This window comes from Hippichthys cyanospilos, chromosome 8 (genome assembly GCF_059441005.1).
Source record: "Hippichthys cyanospilos isolate Australia breed blue-spotted pipefish chromosome 8, RoL_Hcya_1.0, whole genome shotgun sequence".
NCBI lineage: Eukaryota > Metazoa > Chordata > Actinopteri > Syngnathiformes > Syngnathidae > Hippichthys > Hippichthys cyanospilos.
The window spans coordinates 10214571-10228443 of NC_142376.1; the positions used below are offsets into that span (position 1 = coordinate 10214571).

General features: G+C 37.2%; 1 protein-coding gene across 1 annotated transcript; it reads right to left on the reverse strand.

Annotated features, from left to right (window-relative positions):
* Positions 1-448: 448 nt before the first annotated feature.
* On the reverse strand, positions 449-8300 carry LOC148420101 (opioid growth factor receptor-like protein 1). Its single transcript, XM_088420631.1, has 7 exons — positions 7968-8300; positions 6800-6886; positions 5488-5566; positions 5183-5261; positions 5007-5073; positions 4718-4863; positions 449-3986 (listed from the first exon to the last, which is right to left on the reverse strand). The coding sequence occupies exons 1-7, from the start codon at positions 8151-8153 to the stop codon at positions 3440-3442; spliced, it is 1191 nt and encodes a 396-aa protein (XP_088276757.1). The 5' UTR covers positions 8154-8300; the 3' UTR covers positions 449-3439.
* Positions 8301-13873: the final 5573 nt, after the last annotated feature.

A 13873-nucleotide genomic window follows, 5' to 3' on the forward strand; every position in this document is an offset into this window, starting at 1 on the left:
GCACACGGAGATGCCATCTGATATTTAGGTGAGCATTTGAATAATAATGGGAGTTACAATACTTTTAAACACGTGTAAAAATCGTAGGTCTGATCGATATCGTTATTCTTAAAATAACGAATTTTGGAAAAGTATTTAATTTTGATTTAAGTAACCGAATTATAATTGGACCAAAATCCCTTGTGTAAATTTGTGTGTAACCTCTTACATTTTAAAATCAACATTTTTGTTAATAAACACAAGGTAAACTTTCATCCTTAAGCCCAATTTTTACTTCATATTGTGTGCATTTGCATTCATTTTGAATTGTTGTGCCCTTTACAGTATTGTAAAGTCAAGGAATAACTTACTTTACTAATATAACAATAGTGAAACACTTTGATCAAATGAGCCCAATACAAACTAATCCAAGATTTTCCTTCCAGTCATTCACAAAATGTATGATATATTCCTTTATTCAATCAAATTTACTCATATTGAATTCGCACAAACACGGTATGTGTTTAAATAAAAAAAAAAAAAGCACAAGTGATTGGGCAACTATCATTTCAGACACTAATAAATTACAAAAGAGGCACTTAATAGTATCATTTACACACACACAGGTATAATGCATACAGTACGCTATAAAGTCTAATAGTTTAGTCCATGTGAACATATATTTGACCTGAATCGTTTGCTTCACAATTTTATCAAATGCATGGCTGTGGTCCAACCTTGTCAGCCCGCAGGAAGAACACTAGTTGGGAAGTCGGTGAAGGCGTTTCATCATTACAAACACAAGCATCTGCCACATTTTATTTGAAAAAGGTATGATGCTAAGGCCCATCTGGCAGAGTGAAAGACACACTTTTTGTGGTGCGCATTCATATTTATCATAGAACCCCCAAACTTATACAAGATCTACATTTAGATACTCAATAAAGACTAAGATATAACACAATTATTGTCACTTAGTGCATGTTTACACCTTCTTATAGTGTATAAAGACTCACATTTATGGACTGATTACTGTCACTTTATCATATATCCTTGCTGAAAACTAACTACGTCTATCCATCATTAAAATATATATATTAACTCTAATTATATCGGAATCCTAGTCAATATGGGTTAAACTTGTATATACAACTGTCTCTACAGTACATCAGCAATTTTACTGTGGATTTAACAGGAAGACATAGATTGTTTTAACTCAAAAAAATAAATAAAAACTTCAACAGAGGACATATCACCCGATTGAAGTCTGGTAGTATCAGTCAATTGAGTGCTGAAGGCTTTTGAATTGCACAGGTTTCCTATCTTACAAAAAAAAAAGCCACACTGAAAACAAATGTAAAATTGCAAAAAGAAAAAAAAAAACACAAAAAAGAAAGAGAACGATACTGCCAAGTGCTGTTTGGGTAATATCTTGAAAAATGACTCGAGTACAAACACTAGTTTTGATGTTCCAAAGTATTTCATTGTGACAATGACAAAACTCTGGTTTTGGGGGTCCCTCAACAGTTTTCCTCGTTTATGCTTAATCATTTTTATCCAACTTTAGTCTCTCGTAGTAATATTTCATATTGTAAATTTGACTCATATTGTGACTTATTCACATTATTTTTACGCATAACTGTGTGAATATTTGGGTCATTATTTTGTTTTCAATGTATCCCTAAAACTCAATTTTAGTACAAGTACTTACAACATATGAAGTATTATGAATTTTGAATGTACTTGGTTTTTCTATTCAGGCTAAAACACTATACAGTATATTATATATAAAACAAAACAAGCGCAACTGATCATGTGCACATGAGTTCACAAATTAGTGCCAATAAGGATATATAAATTGTTTATATATAGAAATTTGATGGTTAATACATAATTGGTGATTAGTTAATTAGGGTTTTGATTAATTTTTTACGTATATAAATGTAATTTTTCACACATCTACCTACCTAATATTTTCAAACACAATAACACTCCTGTAAGCCAGGCACTAAAAAAATAGATGTTGCAGAAACACTAAGTTTAGGCTAGGTCAGGGTTCAGCAACCTGTGGCTCTGGAGCTGCATGCGGCTCTTTCATTCTTATGTTGTGACTCTCCGTGGTTTGGGAAAATAAATGATGCTTGGTTCAGATTGACTACATGGACGGTGTAACAAACCACGCATTTGAATTGCAGTCAATGAAGTTTGTGTGGTTGAGTGATAGGGCAACATCTATAGGACGTGTTCGGTGCGACGTGACAGGGAATGCTAAAAGCGAATTGATGAACGGAGAACGTAGACAGGAAATACAGCGTGGCCTACCAGATTAAAAGAGGCTATTTCAAAATAAGATAACACTTGAAGAATTCTTAACAGAATAAATCTCATTTTAATGCCCGTTTGTGAACACGGATGGATTCCAATGTTGGTTCGGTCTGCTTGCTTTTTTTGATTAAATTAATCTGGTCAGCAAATTCTCTGGCTGCTAACACACAACTGATTCCACCGCTCCCACCCATATATATATATATATATATATATATATATATATATATATATATACACACACACACTGTAAACATCTTCATTTCAGATGTAATGAAGTGTTTGCGGCTCCCAGTGTTGTCTCATCCATGGAAACCGGGTCAAAATGGCTCTTTTTTTTTTTAAAGGTTGCCGACCCCTGATCTAGGTCTAGGTTTCATTGACCTTTCATTATTATTATTATTATATATTTTTTTAGAAATACACTTGTGATGTCTCCAAAGATGCGTGACCCATCTTAAAAGTAATTAAATACCAGTGATTCACATTATTGTCTTAGATTAGAATGTGTGCAAAGTCTTTAAAAGGATATTTATATTTATGTTTCAACTAATACCTACTATTTTACCAGTGTTCATATACACGACCTGAATTAAGTATTGCTATGTTGCTATGTATTCTTAACCTACTCTGCCCGATCCTGTTTTTTGTTTTACTGTGTTTTAGAAGTAAAAATAGAAAGGTTCTACCTGAAATCCCCTTTCATATGTTGATACAAAGTACAGTATTGGCTTCATCCTGGTTGCTAGCTAGTGTGGCTCCACTTTCAGGATTTGAATAACTGTGGCTCAGCAAGGCAAGCACCTGATTCTCAAGTGCCCCAAAACATCAGAAATATAAGGCCATCTTCAGTCCTGTGTTCAAATGTCCCTGATTTGGGCCACAACCTTTTCATATTCCTTAGGTATTATGTCCATATGTGATTCTAGCCAAGCATAAATGAATCTTTAGCATATACGTTGATCATAAGCCCTTAGGATTTTTCAACACTTAGCAGTGATTAATACAATAATCTATCTTAATTTACTTTCCTATTGAATAGTGTCCTAAATATCTAAAGAACAAGCAGATTTTTCTTCACCTTAATATGTCTACATTTAAAAGCCAGTATCAGGTCAAGTCGACAACCGGCTTCTTACAAAGGAACAGCCTCGCTGTGGTCATTCCTTTCAAGCATCAAAAGAAGTGTTCCCTCCAGTCCATCCACGCTGGAGCCCAATGTTGCGTAGCCATTCTGCTGCTTTCCCGCCACATCCTGGCATCCTGTGGCTTCACGGTAAGACACGAGTGTCCCGCCACAGGCAGAGGCAGGGACGAAGCTCATCTCCCCCCCTCTCCTCTGCGGTTCAGGTGTGGGAGCCGGAGCTCGGATCCCACTGCTGCCAGCCCCCGCACTAGCACCGGTATCGCCACTTTTAGTTTTTTTAGGCGGTGGGCCCCACAGAAAGGCGTGAGCAGGCTTGTAGTGCTGGCGGGCGTAGCGCAGCAGCTGTCTGCGTTCGCCTGGCCGGCGGACGGTGTATACAAAGTATTCCAGGATGCTGTGTTGCATGTTAGGAAGCGTGTTGCGATGTAGCGACTCCTCCAGGAACAAGCGGACCAATGGAGCTTTGAAGGCCTCATAGCCGAGCTCGCCCAGCGACTTCAGAATGCGGGTGATGCGCAGGTAGTTGTGCTGTGAACTTCACAAAAGACGTGCGTTAAGTTCATGCCGCACGACAACGTTATTTTCACCAGGGCTGGACAATTATGGAAATAATAACAATCGTGATTATTTTAAATGAGCTTGACTTCATCTCTATTAAAATGATCATTCATTGATTTCAGGGTTAGATCCTGTGTTTATGCAACTGCTGAAACTCAACTACTCAAAACTATCATCAATTTAGGGCAGTCGTTCCCCTGCTTTTGGCATGTGAAGTGTAATTCCATATTCATGGCACCAGGTGGTGTAGTGGCGAGTTTGTAGGAAGTTTTTAAATTGCTGTTAACAACATTTTGTTCTAAATTACATAAATAATTACTATGAATTTGAAAAAACAATCACCGCAGTGTTTTATAACTTGATTTTAAATCATTTTGAACATCATAGTGGAGAGGTGTATCAGTACTTGGTATCGGTATCGCTGACTACTCAAGAGTTGAGCGGTCAAACTTGTATCAATCTGAAAAAATGTTATCAAACATCCCTATAAAATTGTAGTGGCCCAATAATAGAGTCCTTGGATCTTTGTATCATCGAATTATGAATTAAATTATCTTGAATGCTTGAAAAATTAAGCTTTAAATATAACTTATATAAAGACTGCTGTTACATACTATATTACAACTGTTGTAAGTTCCTAAAAATAGTTTTGCAATGTACACACACACTCGCATACACACACAAATACAACATTTAGTGTGTACTTACTCATTTAGGTGATGGAAGCGCTCTTGCCAGTTGGAAGAACGAGCAACATTTCCGCTTTTGTCAAGTAGTTTGATGCCGTAAAAGTCCAACATTAGAGAATAAGCTGCCAAAAACCTCCGCTTGGCTTCTCGAGTGCTTTGGAATTCCTGTTGGGGTCATTTATGGCAGTTTGCAATGGTCATTAACAATTATCTGCCTGTAGTGATAGCATTCATAATCTAACACGGGAGAGATATTTTGTAAACAGAAACTGAATTCCTTGAGTAGTTCAAAACTCTAATGTACTTACTTTAATCTCATCCTGAGTCAGTTCATGTGCGTAGAAGTTTAGCCCTTGTTCTCGTAATGGGAACAGCCTTCCACCAAAAAAGGAATGAAAAAACAACAAAATATCCAAGAATAGTCATCCATCATCTGTACTACACAAGTGTAAAATTACTGACTTTTACAAATTTAGCGCCTTACCACTGAATGTAGGTGTGATTGTGCTCCAGCTTGTCAAAATCACCTCTCCACCGTGTCAAAATCTCTTCTATATAGATTCCTAACAAGACAGTGCAGATTATAAGCTGACACAGCAGACATTTAACTATGTACACTACTCATCCATCCATATGTGTGGAAACACCACTTGCTACTGGTCTTTGTAAATCAATTCTCAACCTTACACCAAATAAAACACAGTAATCCCTGAGCCAACATTGCCTCTCTCTACAGGCAGTAAGTCTTGTGTATATACTCAATGCATTTATACGGTATGGCTGGCTCACCATCAGGTACAAGTGGGATCTTGTTAAGGTAGAAACGCAGGTTACGGTACTCGTTGGGTTGCCGGGACTTTTTGTAATTCTGCACAAACATTGACACACAACAACAGAAAAGTCTCAGGCAAAAGCTGTACTTGTTTATTATCGCTGTGCACATCCAGTGCGTACCTCAGGCTTTGATGTGCCACTAGGGCCTTCAAGGGCTTATTTGAAGGCCTACATACATTATAAAGCACTGACCCGCACCGCATTTAAAAATATTGTATAGATTCATTTCCAGCAGTCTTTTATTGATGTTTCAAAGCATGCAACTCAGCTACGCAGCCTACAGTCGTTTGTGGGATCTCACTATTTTATGTCCGATCAGATTTCCGCTTCTCTGTGTTGCAATACAGCTATTCAGGTTTGCAGAAATTACATGCCACTTTTTGTTTTTAAGAATTTGAACCAATAAGATTAAAGTTTCCAATTTCCGAGGCTTTGGCATTGGCAGACATCAGCACTTGTAGTGTCTTCTGACTGGCTTAGAGAGTAGCTCGGTGGAGCAGTGGCGAGCACGTCCACCGCACGGTTCAAGGACCCGAGTTCAAATCCTACCATCCTGTGTGAAGTTTGCATGTTGTCTGCATGGGTTGTCTCCGGGCACTCCAGCTTCCTCCAACAACACCAAAAACATGCATGGCAGGTGTATTGAACATACTAAATTGCCCCTAGGTGTGATTTGGTGCTTGAATGGCTATTGGTCTCTCTGTGCCCTGCAATTGACAGGCAACCAGTTCAGGGTGCCCAAAGTCAGCTGGGATAGGCACCAGCAAGCCTACGACCCTTGTGAGGAAAAGCGACTCTAGAAAATGGAGTGATAGATGGATGATTGGCTCAGAGCGATTCTAGTTGTATGAAGCGGGGAGTGAACGAATTCAAAATCTGCATTGTGAGTGAGTTGATTCACACACAACCATTCACGCACCCAAACACACCAAAGGACAATTTAATATGTCCAATACTAAATACACACCTGCTATGCATGTTTATTGGAGTGTGGGCGGTAGCCTGAGTGCCCGGAATGAATCCACGCAGGCTCAGGGAGGACATGCAAACTCCAGGCAGGAAGGCCAAAGCGAGGTGAATTTGAACTCGGGGCCCTGAACTGTGAGGCGGATGTGCTAACCATTGCTCCACCGAGCCGCCCAACTGTGGATGTACTGTATTTATGTTATTTATGTAAGACATTTGAATGCAAAAGTATCCCCATAGTTCAGCACCAACTACTAATAAAGCAACATATTCTCATTCCTGTGTTTGTGTCTGCATTTACCGGATAGCAGTGGCGGTATTTGTACAGGTCTCTGGCAGCGTAAAAACTCCTCTTCATCTTTGGGAGAAACTCTGGAGAGTCGGTCATCTGTGGGAGAAAGAAAGAGAAATGTCGAAGAATAATATAAAACAAGATCATATTACTGTAATTTATAAGAGGTGCTATTTTTTACTCAATGTCTGCCAGCTCCAATAAACACAGTTACTCAGCCTTTGAGCTGAAGTAATATTGTCAATGTATCCATAATGACTGAATGTTATATCTGCATGTGAGTGTTTTTCAGATTTGCATTTAAGGTAAAATGTCTGTTAACAGGTTCACATTTTAATAATGTCAAAAATCTTATCCCGTTGCAATTTGATACATTGATCCAGGATCTACAAAAATGTATTGTTTCCTATACTGTAGATCAGTGGTTCTCAACCTTCTTTCAATGATGTACTCCCTGTGAAATATCTTTTCAGTATTGGTCCACAGAAAAATAATAAGTATTTGTCCACAGAAAAATATTAAACACAAAGCGTCCTCTTTTGGGGTTACAATAGTGATCTGTTCACAAAAGTTAAATCACTAACTTAATTATTGATAAAAATGTGTCCACAAAAAATAGTCAATATAAAGTGTCAGACCTGTTCTCAAAAAGAAATAATTATGAATAAATATTTGTCCACAGAAAAATTTTCAACTTTTGGAATTATAGTACCTACCATAGATGATATACCTTTAACACTGTTAATTAAAATTTAGCTTTGCTATTTCTGCAAAGAAAACTAATCGGTCAAACAGCAAATATCTCTTAATTTTGTGCAAGCAATCATAATGTTATTTAGTGTCTATCTAGTGTACAACTTGAAGGATGAAAAAGCAAAAGGCTGTCTCGGATCACAGAAAGTCTTCAACTGTCCTTATGCAGTTCGGTATTCGGAGCTAATAGCTTTGTGTGGCTGACTGTCATGTTGCAGCCGCTACAACGAAGTGCCGCTGGTTTATTCATTTCACGTGAAAACAATATGTAACGTACGAATAGCCAACGGGCGTAAGTTCACTGTACATTAGTGTCACAAAGGACGATATGCATTAGAATAACATAGCAACGAGGCAAAATAAAGAAAAAATTGCGGTTATTGTGTCCCGCTCTCGCTTTAACACCAAAGCACCACCAGCGTACCTTTGGGGACGAGTCTCCATTGTTTCCCGCCGGCCACTCGCTATCCGCCGGGCTCACGCTCTCGGAGATGCCGCTGTCCCCCTCCGCCGCCGGTTCGTCGCTCTCCGAGTCCGACCCCCACGTCGAGTCGCATTCCTCCACGGTGCTCGGCTCCTTGAATCGCCAGTTGCCCAACAAATTTCCCATCTAAGAACAATTTGCGCCCGCTCCCCTTAGATTATTGCCCTCACCTGACATTACATGATTTAATATGAGGAGGCTGCAAAGTGGCGTTTGTTTGCGGCTGTCGAGCGACGCCGATTTGCTCCGCCTGCCTGCCTGTCCTTTTCTCTATTCAGCGTGAAAGGACGGGGACAAAAGATTTCAAGCCTAGCAACGAGAATGCGTGTCCATGCATGAGGGATGGTTAAGTGCTACATTGCCCAATAGGAAAATGACTCCCAAGAACTACATTACGGTGAATCAACGTGTACTTGATGTGTGTAAAATAGCCGTTTTATCGTTGTAGTCAGCTTTTCCAACTGGGGGTTATATTAGGTTTACATAAACACGATGTGCATTGTTTTGCACTGTTCAACTATTAAAGCGGAATATTTTCATTTACCATTAATGATGCCGACTGGTACCTTGCGATCATTTTTGTTTGTCCCCACATACAATTTCCAACCCGTTTTCCGATTAAATTATTATTTTCTATCATCCTGCTTGCTGTTGTGTGTGGCATCACTGCTTGTACAGTAGCTTTCCAGTAACGGCAGCATCAGGACCCAAACTGTACCACGTGACTACAGTCAGCCAGCACAGTGACAGAACGCTGCTACTCATGGGGACTATTGCTATGTGACTTTCTTCAGAAGAAATTAACATTCTCTTTTAGTAAAACATATCATTCCAGGTTATTGATATAGGCTTAGATGGTCAGTGAACTCACCAGACCAGAACCACACAAAGAATTAAAGGCAAAAATTAATCAGAGAAACAACAGATTTTTTCCATTTCATTTTTATTTTTTGAACAATTACTGGTACGTTTCAGGTTGTTATACTGCTAATTCAAACCCGCTGGATCTTGACTGAGCAAATTGATATCCCAGATTGCATTTTATTCTCATGCTACAGTATGTATCGTTCTATTGATCACCGGAAGTTGTCCAAGTTTTGAATGATCATTGCAATCTCAGACAAATCACACACCGTCCAACACCGTGTATGTCTGATGGCATGTGTTCTTTTTGCCAAATGCTATTTTCCAACGTTCAAAAACTTAAAAAAATGTCTCAGTCCACAGACTATTTATCTAAAAGCCCTGGGGATCTTCCAAAATATCTCCAGGCAAATGCAAAATGATCTTTTTTCATTTTAAAAACTGTATAATAATAATAATATCGTTTTTCATTTTGCAGGCAGGTACACCCTTATACCACAAATAAACACTTATACTGCGTGCAACTGAACATTTTCTTGACAATAATGTGTGCTATGTGCCCACGCTAGTCTAAATATGGCACAAAATCAAAAACACATTAGAACACATTCATGAATAATTGCTTCATCTCAAATGAAACTGGGAAGTTAGGCAACAAGAGAATCCACATTCACCACAGAACCTTTCCAAAAAGGAACTAAAACAAATGTGCATGTGTTTTGGGTTTTTTTTTTAATCACAAAGGTGTGAACTTGAATATGGCAACAATATGTGTGTTTCGCAATGGACTGGTGACCACTCCAGGGTGTACCCCGCATCTTACCCAGTGTCAAACTGCAGCACAAACCTATTCAGGTTGGGTCTAGAAAATGTAGAAACCTTGGAAAAATATGAATTTGATATATATTCAAATGCTGAAAACAACATTTTTCACATATTCCACTTCAGATGCAGTTATCGTCAACAGCCTAAAATGTAAATAAAGTATTGTGTTTATATTGTTGTTGTTGTTGGTGGGGTATAGACTTGATTTAGATGTAAATTTTTGAAAGACAGCAGGCGAAAAAAGCTGTTTAAGGATTATTATTGATTATTATTGACACGAAAGGCGTTGTTCAAACACCTTTGAATGTTCATTAGAGGCAAAGTTTCTTTTAACCACTAGAGAGCAGTATTTCCTAAGGCATACTCCGCGTGAGCACAACTGCGAGAGAAAACGTTTTGATAACAAACATCTGGGCACTATGGAATCATTCTTAGAAAATTAAAAGGTGAAAAGATTATTTTTTGCACATGTACTTCGAGTATGAACAATAAATATTTTGTACTCTTTTAAATAAAAGGAAAAAAAGTGGAGTAGATGATCTGATAGCGTCAGTGAAAGGAAAAATAGTTAAATAACGTTTGTTTTTGTAAAACTAAATACTAAATAATTCAACTATATACATTATAATAATGTAAGCCATATCATAGTGTTATTGTCGCAAAGACCATGTTCTTTGCACAAAAACCAATTGATTAAACAAATTGAGGAGATTACAGAAGAATTCACATTTCCTGGACTACAGTGTGAGATGTAGGCTGTATTCCTGGTTTAAATCATCATTGCTGATCTCACTCTGAAGACTTGCATTTTGAATAGGCAAATGTGAGCAGTCAGGGCTCCATGTAATCAGAAGAGCATTATAATTGAAGGTACTTCAAGGGAAAGTGATTGAGAACACAATGCCTTTCAGGAACACTAAAATTCTAAAAAGAAAAAGGTCTATAGTATCAGTATTTTGGCTAGGGCACCTCATACAATAGTAAATAATTGAATACACACACATACATACAAACGTATATATATATATATATATATATATATATATATATATATATATATATATATATATATATATATATATATATATATATATATATATATATATATATATATATATATATATATATATATATATATATATATATATATATATATATATATACGTGTGTGTGTAATTTGTGTCACAAGAAGATCTACATTTCAGACGTTTACCTAGTCTCTTAGTTCTACATATGGGAGTCTAAGAAAAGAAAAAAAAAAGAGTTGGATTATCTGTGTTTTAGTAAAAGCTGGCAGCAGAAGGTTGTTTTTAATGGCTGTGGAGCGCCAATGACTTGCCTCGCCTGACTGCCAAATCATCGCAGGATCACTTGTCCTCAACAGGTGAAACTCAATTTGCAAAGATCATTTGAGTTCTGTTTTACCGGAAAAGAACTACATAGTCCATTTACTGCAGACTCTATTGATGGTCAATGTCACAACTCAAATATATTTTGTTGAATTTCACCTCAATTTTCCTCTTCCCCAGAGCTTGAAAATAAGCAGTGCACAAGAAGCTGATCTCTCAGCTCGACAGTTGGCTAATGATAAATGTCAGTGTAACTGATGAGGCTGCTGTCCACATTGACCTGTTTACAGACATTAAACACAATAGACGTGAATGGTGCCTATGATGAATAACTCATCCACAATCACTAAAATAATAGCCAGTGGAATTGAATTATCTGTATATACATCTGACATATTTGTTTCCTCTTTGTCACACAAATCCCATTATGTTTCATTTGTTTTATCTGTAGTCAAGCTGATTTACTGAATCGCTTGTCACTTGCTGCTGAAGCTTAAGCATTAGCTTGGGATCGCCCTGCAGATATAGTATTTTTTTTAGAACAATTTTGTAAATAAAATCACTAATTTACTACACAGTATGGACACTACTACACAACTTGTGGCTTTGAAAGAGTAATGATGAGAAAAGAAAACAACACATTGGAAGGGGAACCCTCTAGAGGGCCAGTATATTTAGCATTTTCACTCATCTTTCAAGACTGACAGAATATCATGTGCTATGTCTATGTAAATATGGGTGTTTTCATAGGAAAGATTGATTTCCATTCCTTACTTTGAATTGCATGTTGGTAAAATCTGTGTCGTATGTGTGAAAACACTGCCATCCATTGGTCACAGTTATCACTACAGTGCTCAATTGGCTTAATATGAGGCAAGCATTAGATAAGGGTGTCAGCTACCCTCCATAAAAAACACATTTGACAAGAATTGTATCATTTATTATTGTTATTATTATTATAAAAGACAAGAATTCTTGTCTATGGCACTGCAAGAGTCAACTGAATTGTTTGTGACTGACATGTCACTAAATTGCATTGTCCTCATCTACCTTTGCTATCTTTGTTAATTCAGTTATTGTAGATTCTGTTTTTTTTTTATTTACATTTTTTTAAAATGTACATTTATTATCAAAGTAAACTTTTTTCACTCACTTTCAAGGACGTGTGCTTTACTGGCGGCTGGTTGACCTGTTGCCAGAAAGGGTGCTATTTAAAAAAATAAATAAAAGAGGAGTCCTTTCTAATCAAGCGTATTCTTGCCAGTGATTCACTTTGAACTTTGTTGTTTGGTTGTTGAGGACAGCCATGGCCTTCCTGTTTTGCCTACTCAACAAGCTGCCAGAGGCACAGCCATCAATGTCAATAAGAGTATTTGTTTCCCAGTCTGTGTCTTGTGAAATGCACAAAGTGAGAAGGCAGGCCATGAGCCAGCAGAGGATTGCCACTGACAAAAGTGTGGGTTTGTGTGCGTGTGTGTGTATATAGGTGTGTGTTTGTGAGGAATTTATGTCGGTTGGCCTATAACTTAAGTCCTGTGAAGGGCGAATGCGTGTTGTCATGTTGTCATAAACCTACACCGTTATGAGTTAGGTTCTGACTGCATATATATATATATATATATATATATATATATATATATATATATATATATATATATATATATATATATATATATATATATATATATACATATATATATATATATATATATGAATGCCCATATATGACGTGTCTGTTTTTGTCATGGGGCCTTGAAAGCTCAATCAGATTTTTAAAATGTATTTATTTATTATTTCAAATTATACCTGTGTCACTTTCATATTTGCTCCCATATCAGATACATTCCCATTCTTTTGCAATCCAACTGCCATCTGAACAGCCAGTTTGCATGTATCCGTGGAGTACATAATCAAAAGAGCAATATGCACTCTACGCTGATGAATGACAGTGCTTGGCAGACTGATAATTGTCAGCGGATTTGCAGTTGTTTTGAGAAATTGTGTTGACTTGGCATTTGACTTTTATTCAACCCTATTTGAAAAATGAAACATAAAGTAGACATATGTGGTGATAGTAGTAATTAAGCCACATAGACAGTTCATTAATTATACGTTGCAATATGGCATCATCAGTGTCTCCATGAAATGTGATCGAAAAGCCTTGCCTTGCAAACATACTTCTTATTTTCTCTCTATAGATTATCTGTAGATAATCTACGATAAAAAGATGAGACCCTACCACAAACTTACATTAAAAGTACAAAGCCCCTACAAAACAGAAAATATAGTCCTTGAGAAAAATGCAAAATTGGAGGATCAAAATTTCAATTTATCCTGTTTGCTCATGTCTCTAGGTAAATGTAATATTTGTATACATTTTATATTTGTAAGTACAATTATTACTCATCAGCTACTGTAGGTCCAGCTGTATGAACCACTTTGTGTTCAGCCAACTGTCTAATTTCAGTGATGAGACTTTATTTCCCCTCGATTGTTCTTCGGTCATGCTTTATTGTTTTTTTTCTCATCTCTTGCAGTTTTGTGTCATTTCTGAACCTAAATTTCTTGCTGCCTTCCGATGTCTTTATGAATAGCTTGTTTCTATGCCTATATGCAATGTGTTCCTTTGAAAAGAGTCTTGATGAATGCTATTGTGTTGGTTTCACCACAAAAGTCTCAGTTTAGTATCTGTTCCATAACACCCTTTGTTCATTAATTTAATTGTATATCTATACATCAAGCTGCAAAAGTGTGTGGTGTTACCAATGTGGAGAGCCTAGCAACTACACTTTATTGGTCACTACAGCA

What these genes read in the sequence shown, in the direction of transcription:
- LOC148420101 (XM_088420631.1), bottom strand. Translation starts at nt 8,153, where the DNA reads ATGGGAAATTTGTTGGGCAACTGGCGATTCAAGGAGCCGAGCACCGTG. An exon ending in ATGGAGACTCGTCCCCAAAG is followed by an intron (nt 6,887 to 7,967) that starts GTACGCTGGTGG and finishes TTTCTCCCACAG; the next exon opens with ATGACCGACTCTCCAGAGTT. An exon ending in CGCTTCCATCACCTAAATGA is followed by an intron (nt 3,987 to 4,717) that starts GTAAGTACACAC and finishes TCTTTTGTGAAG; the next exon opens with TTCACAGCACAACTACCTGC.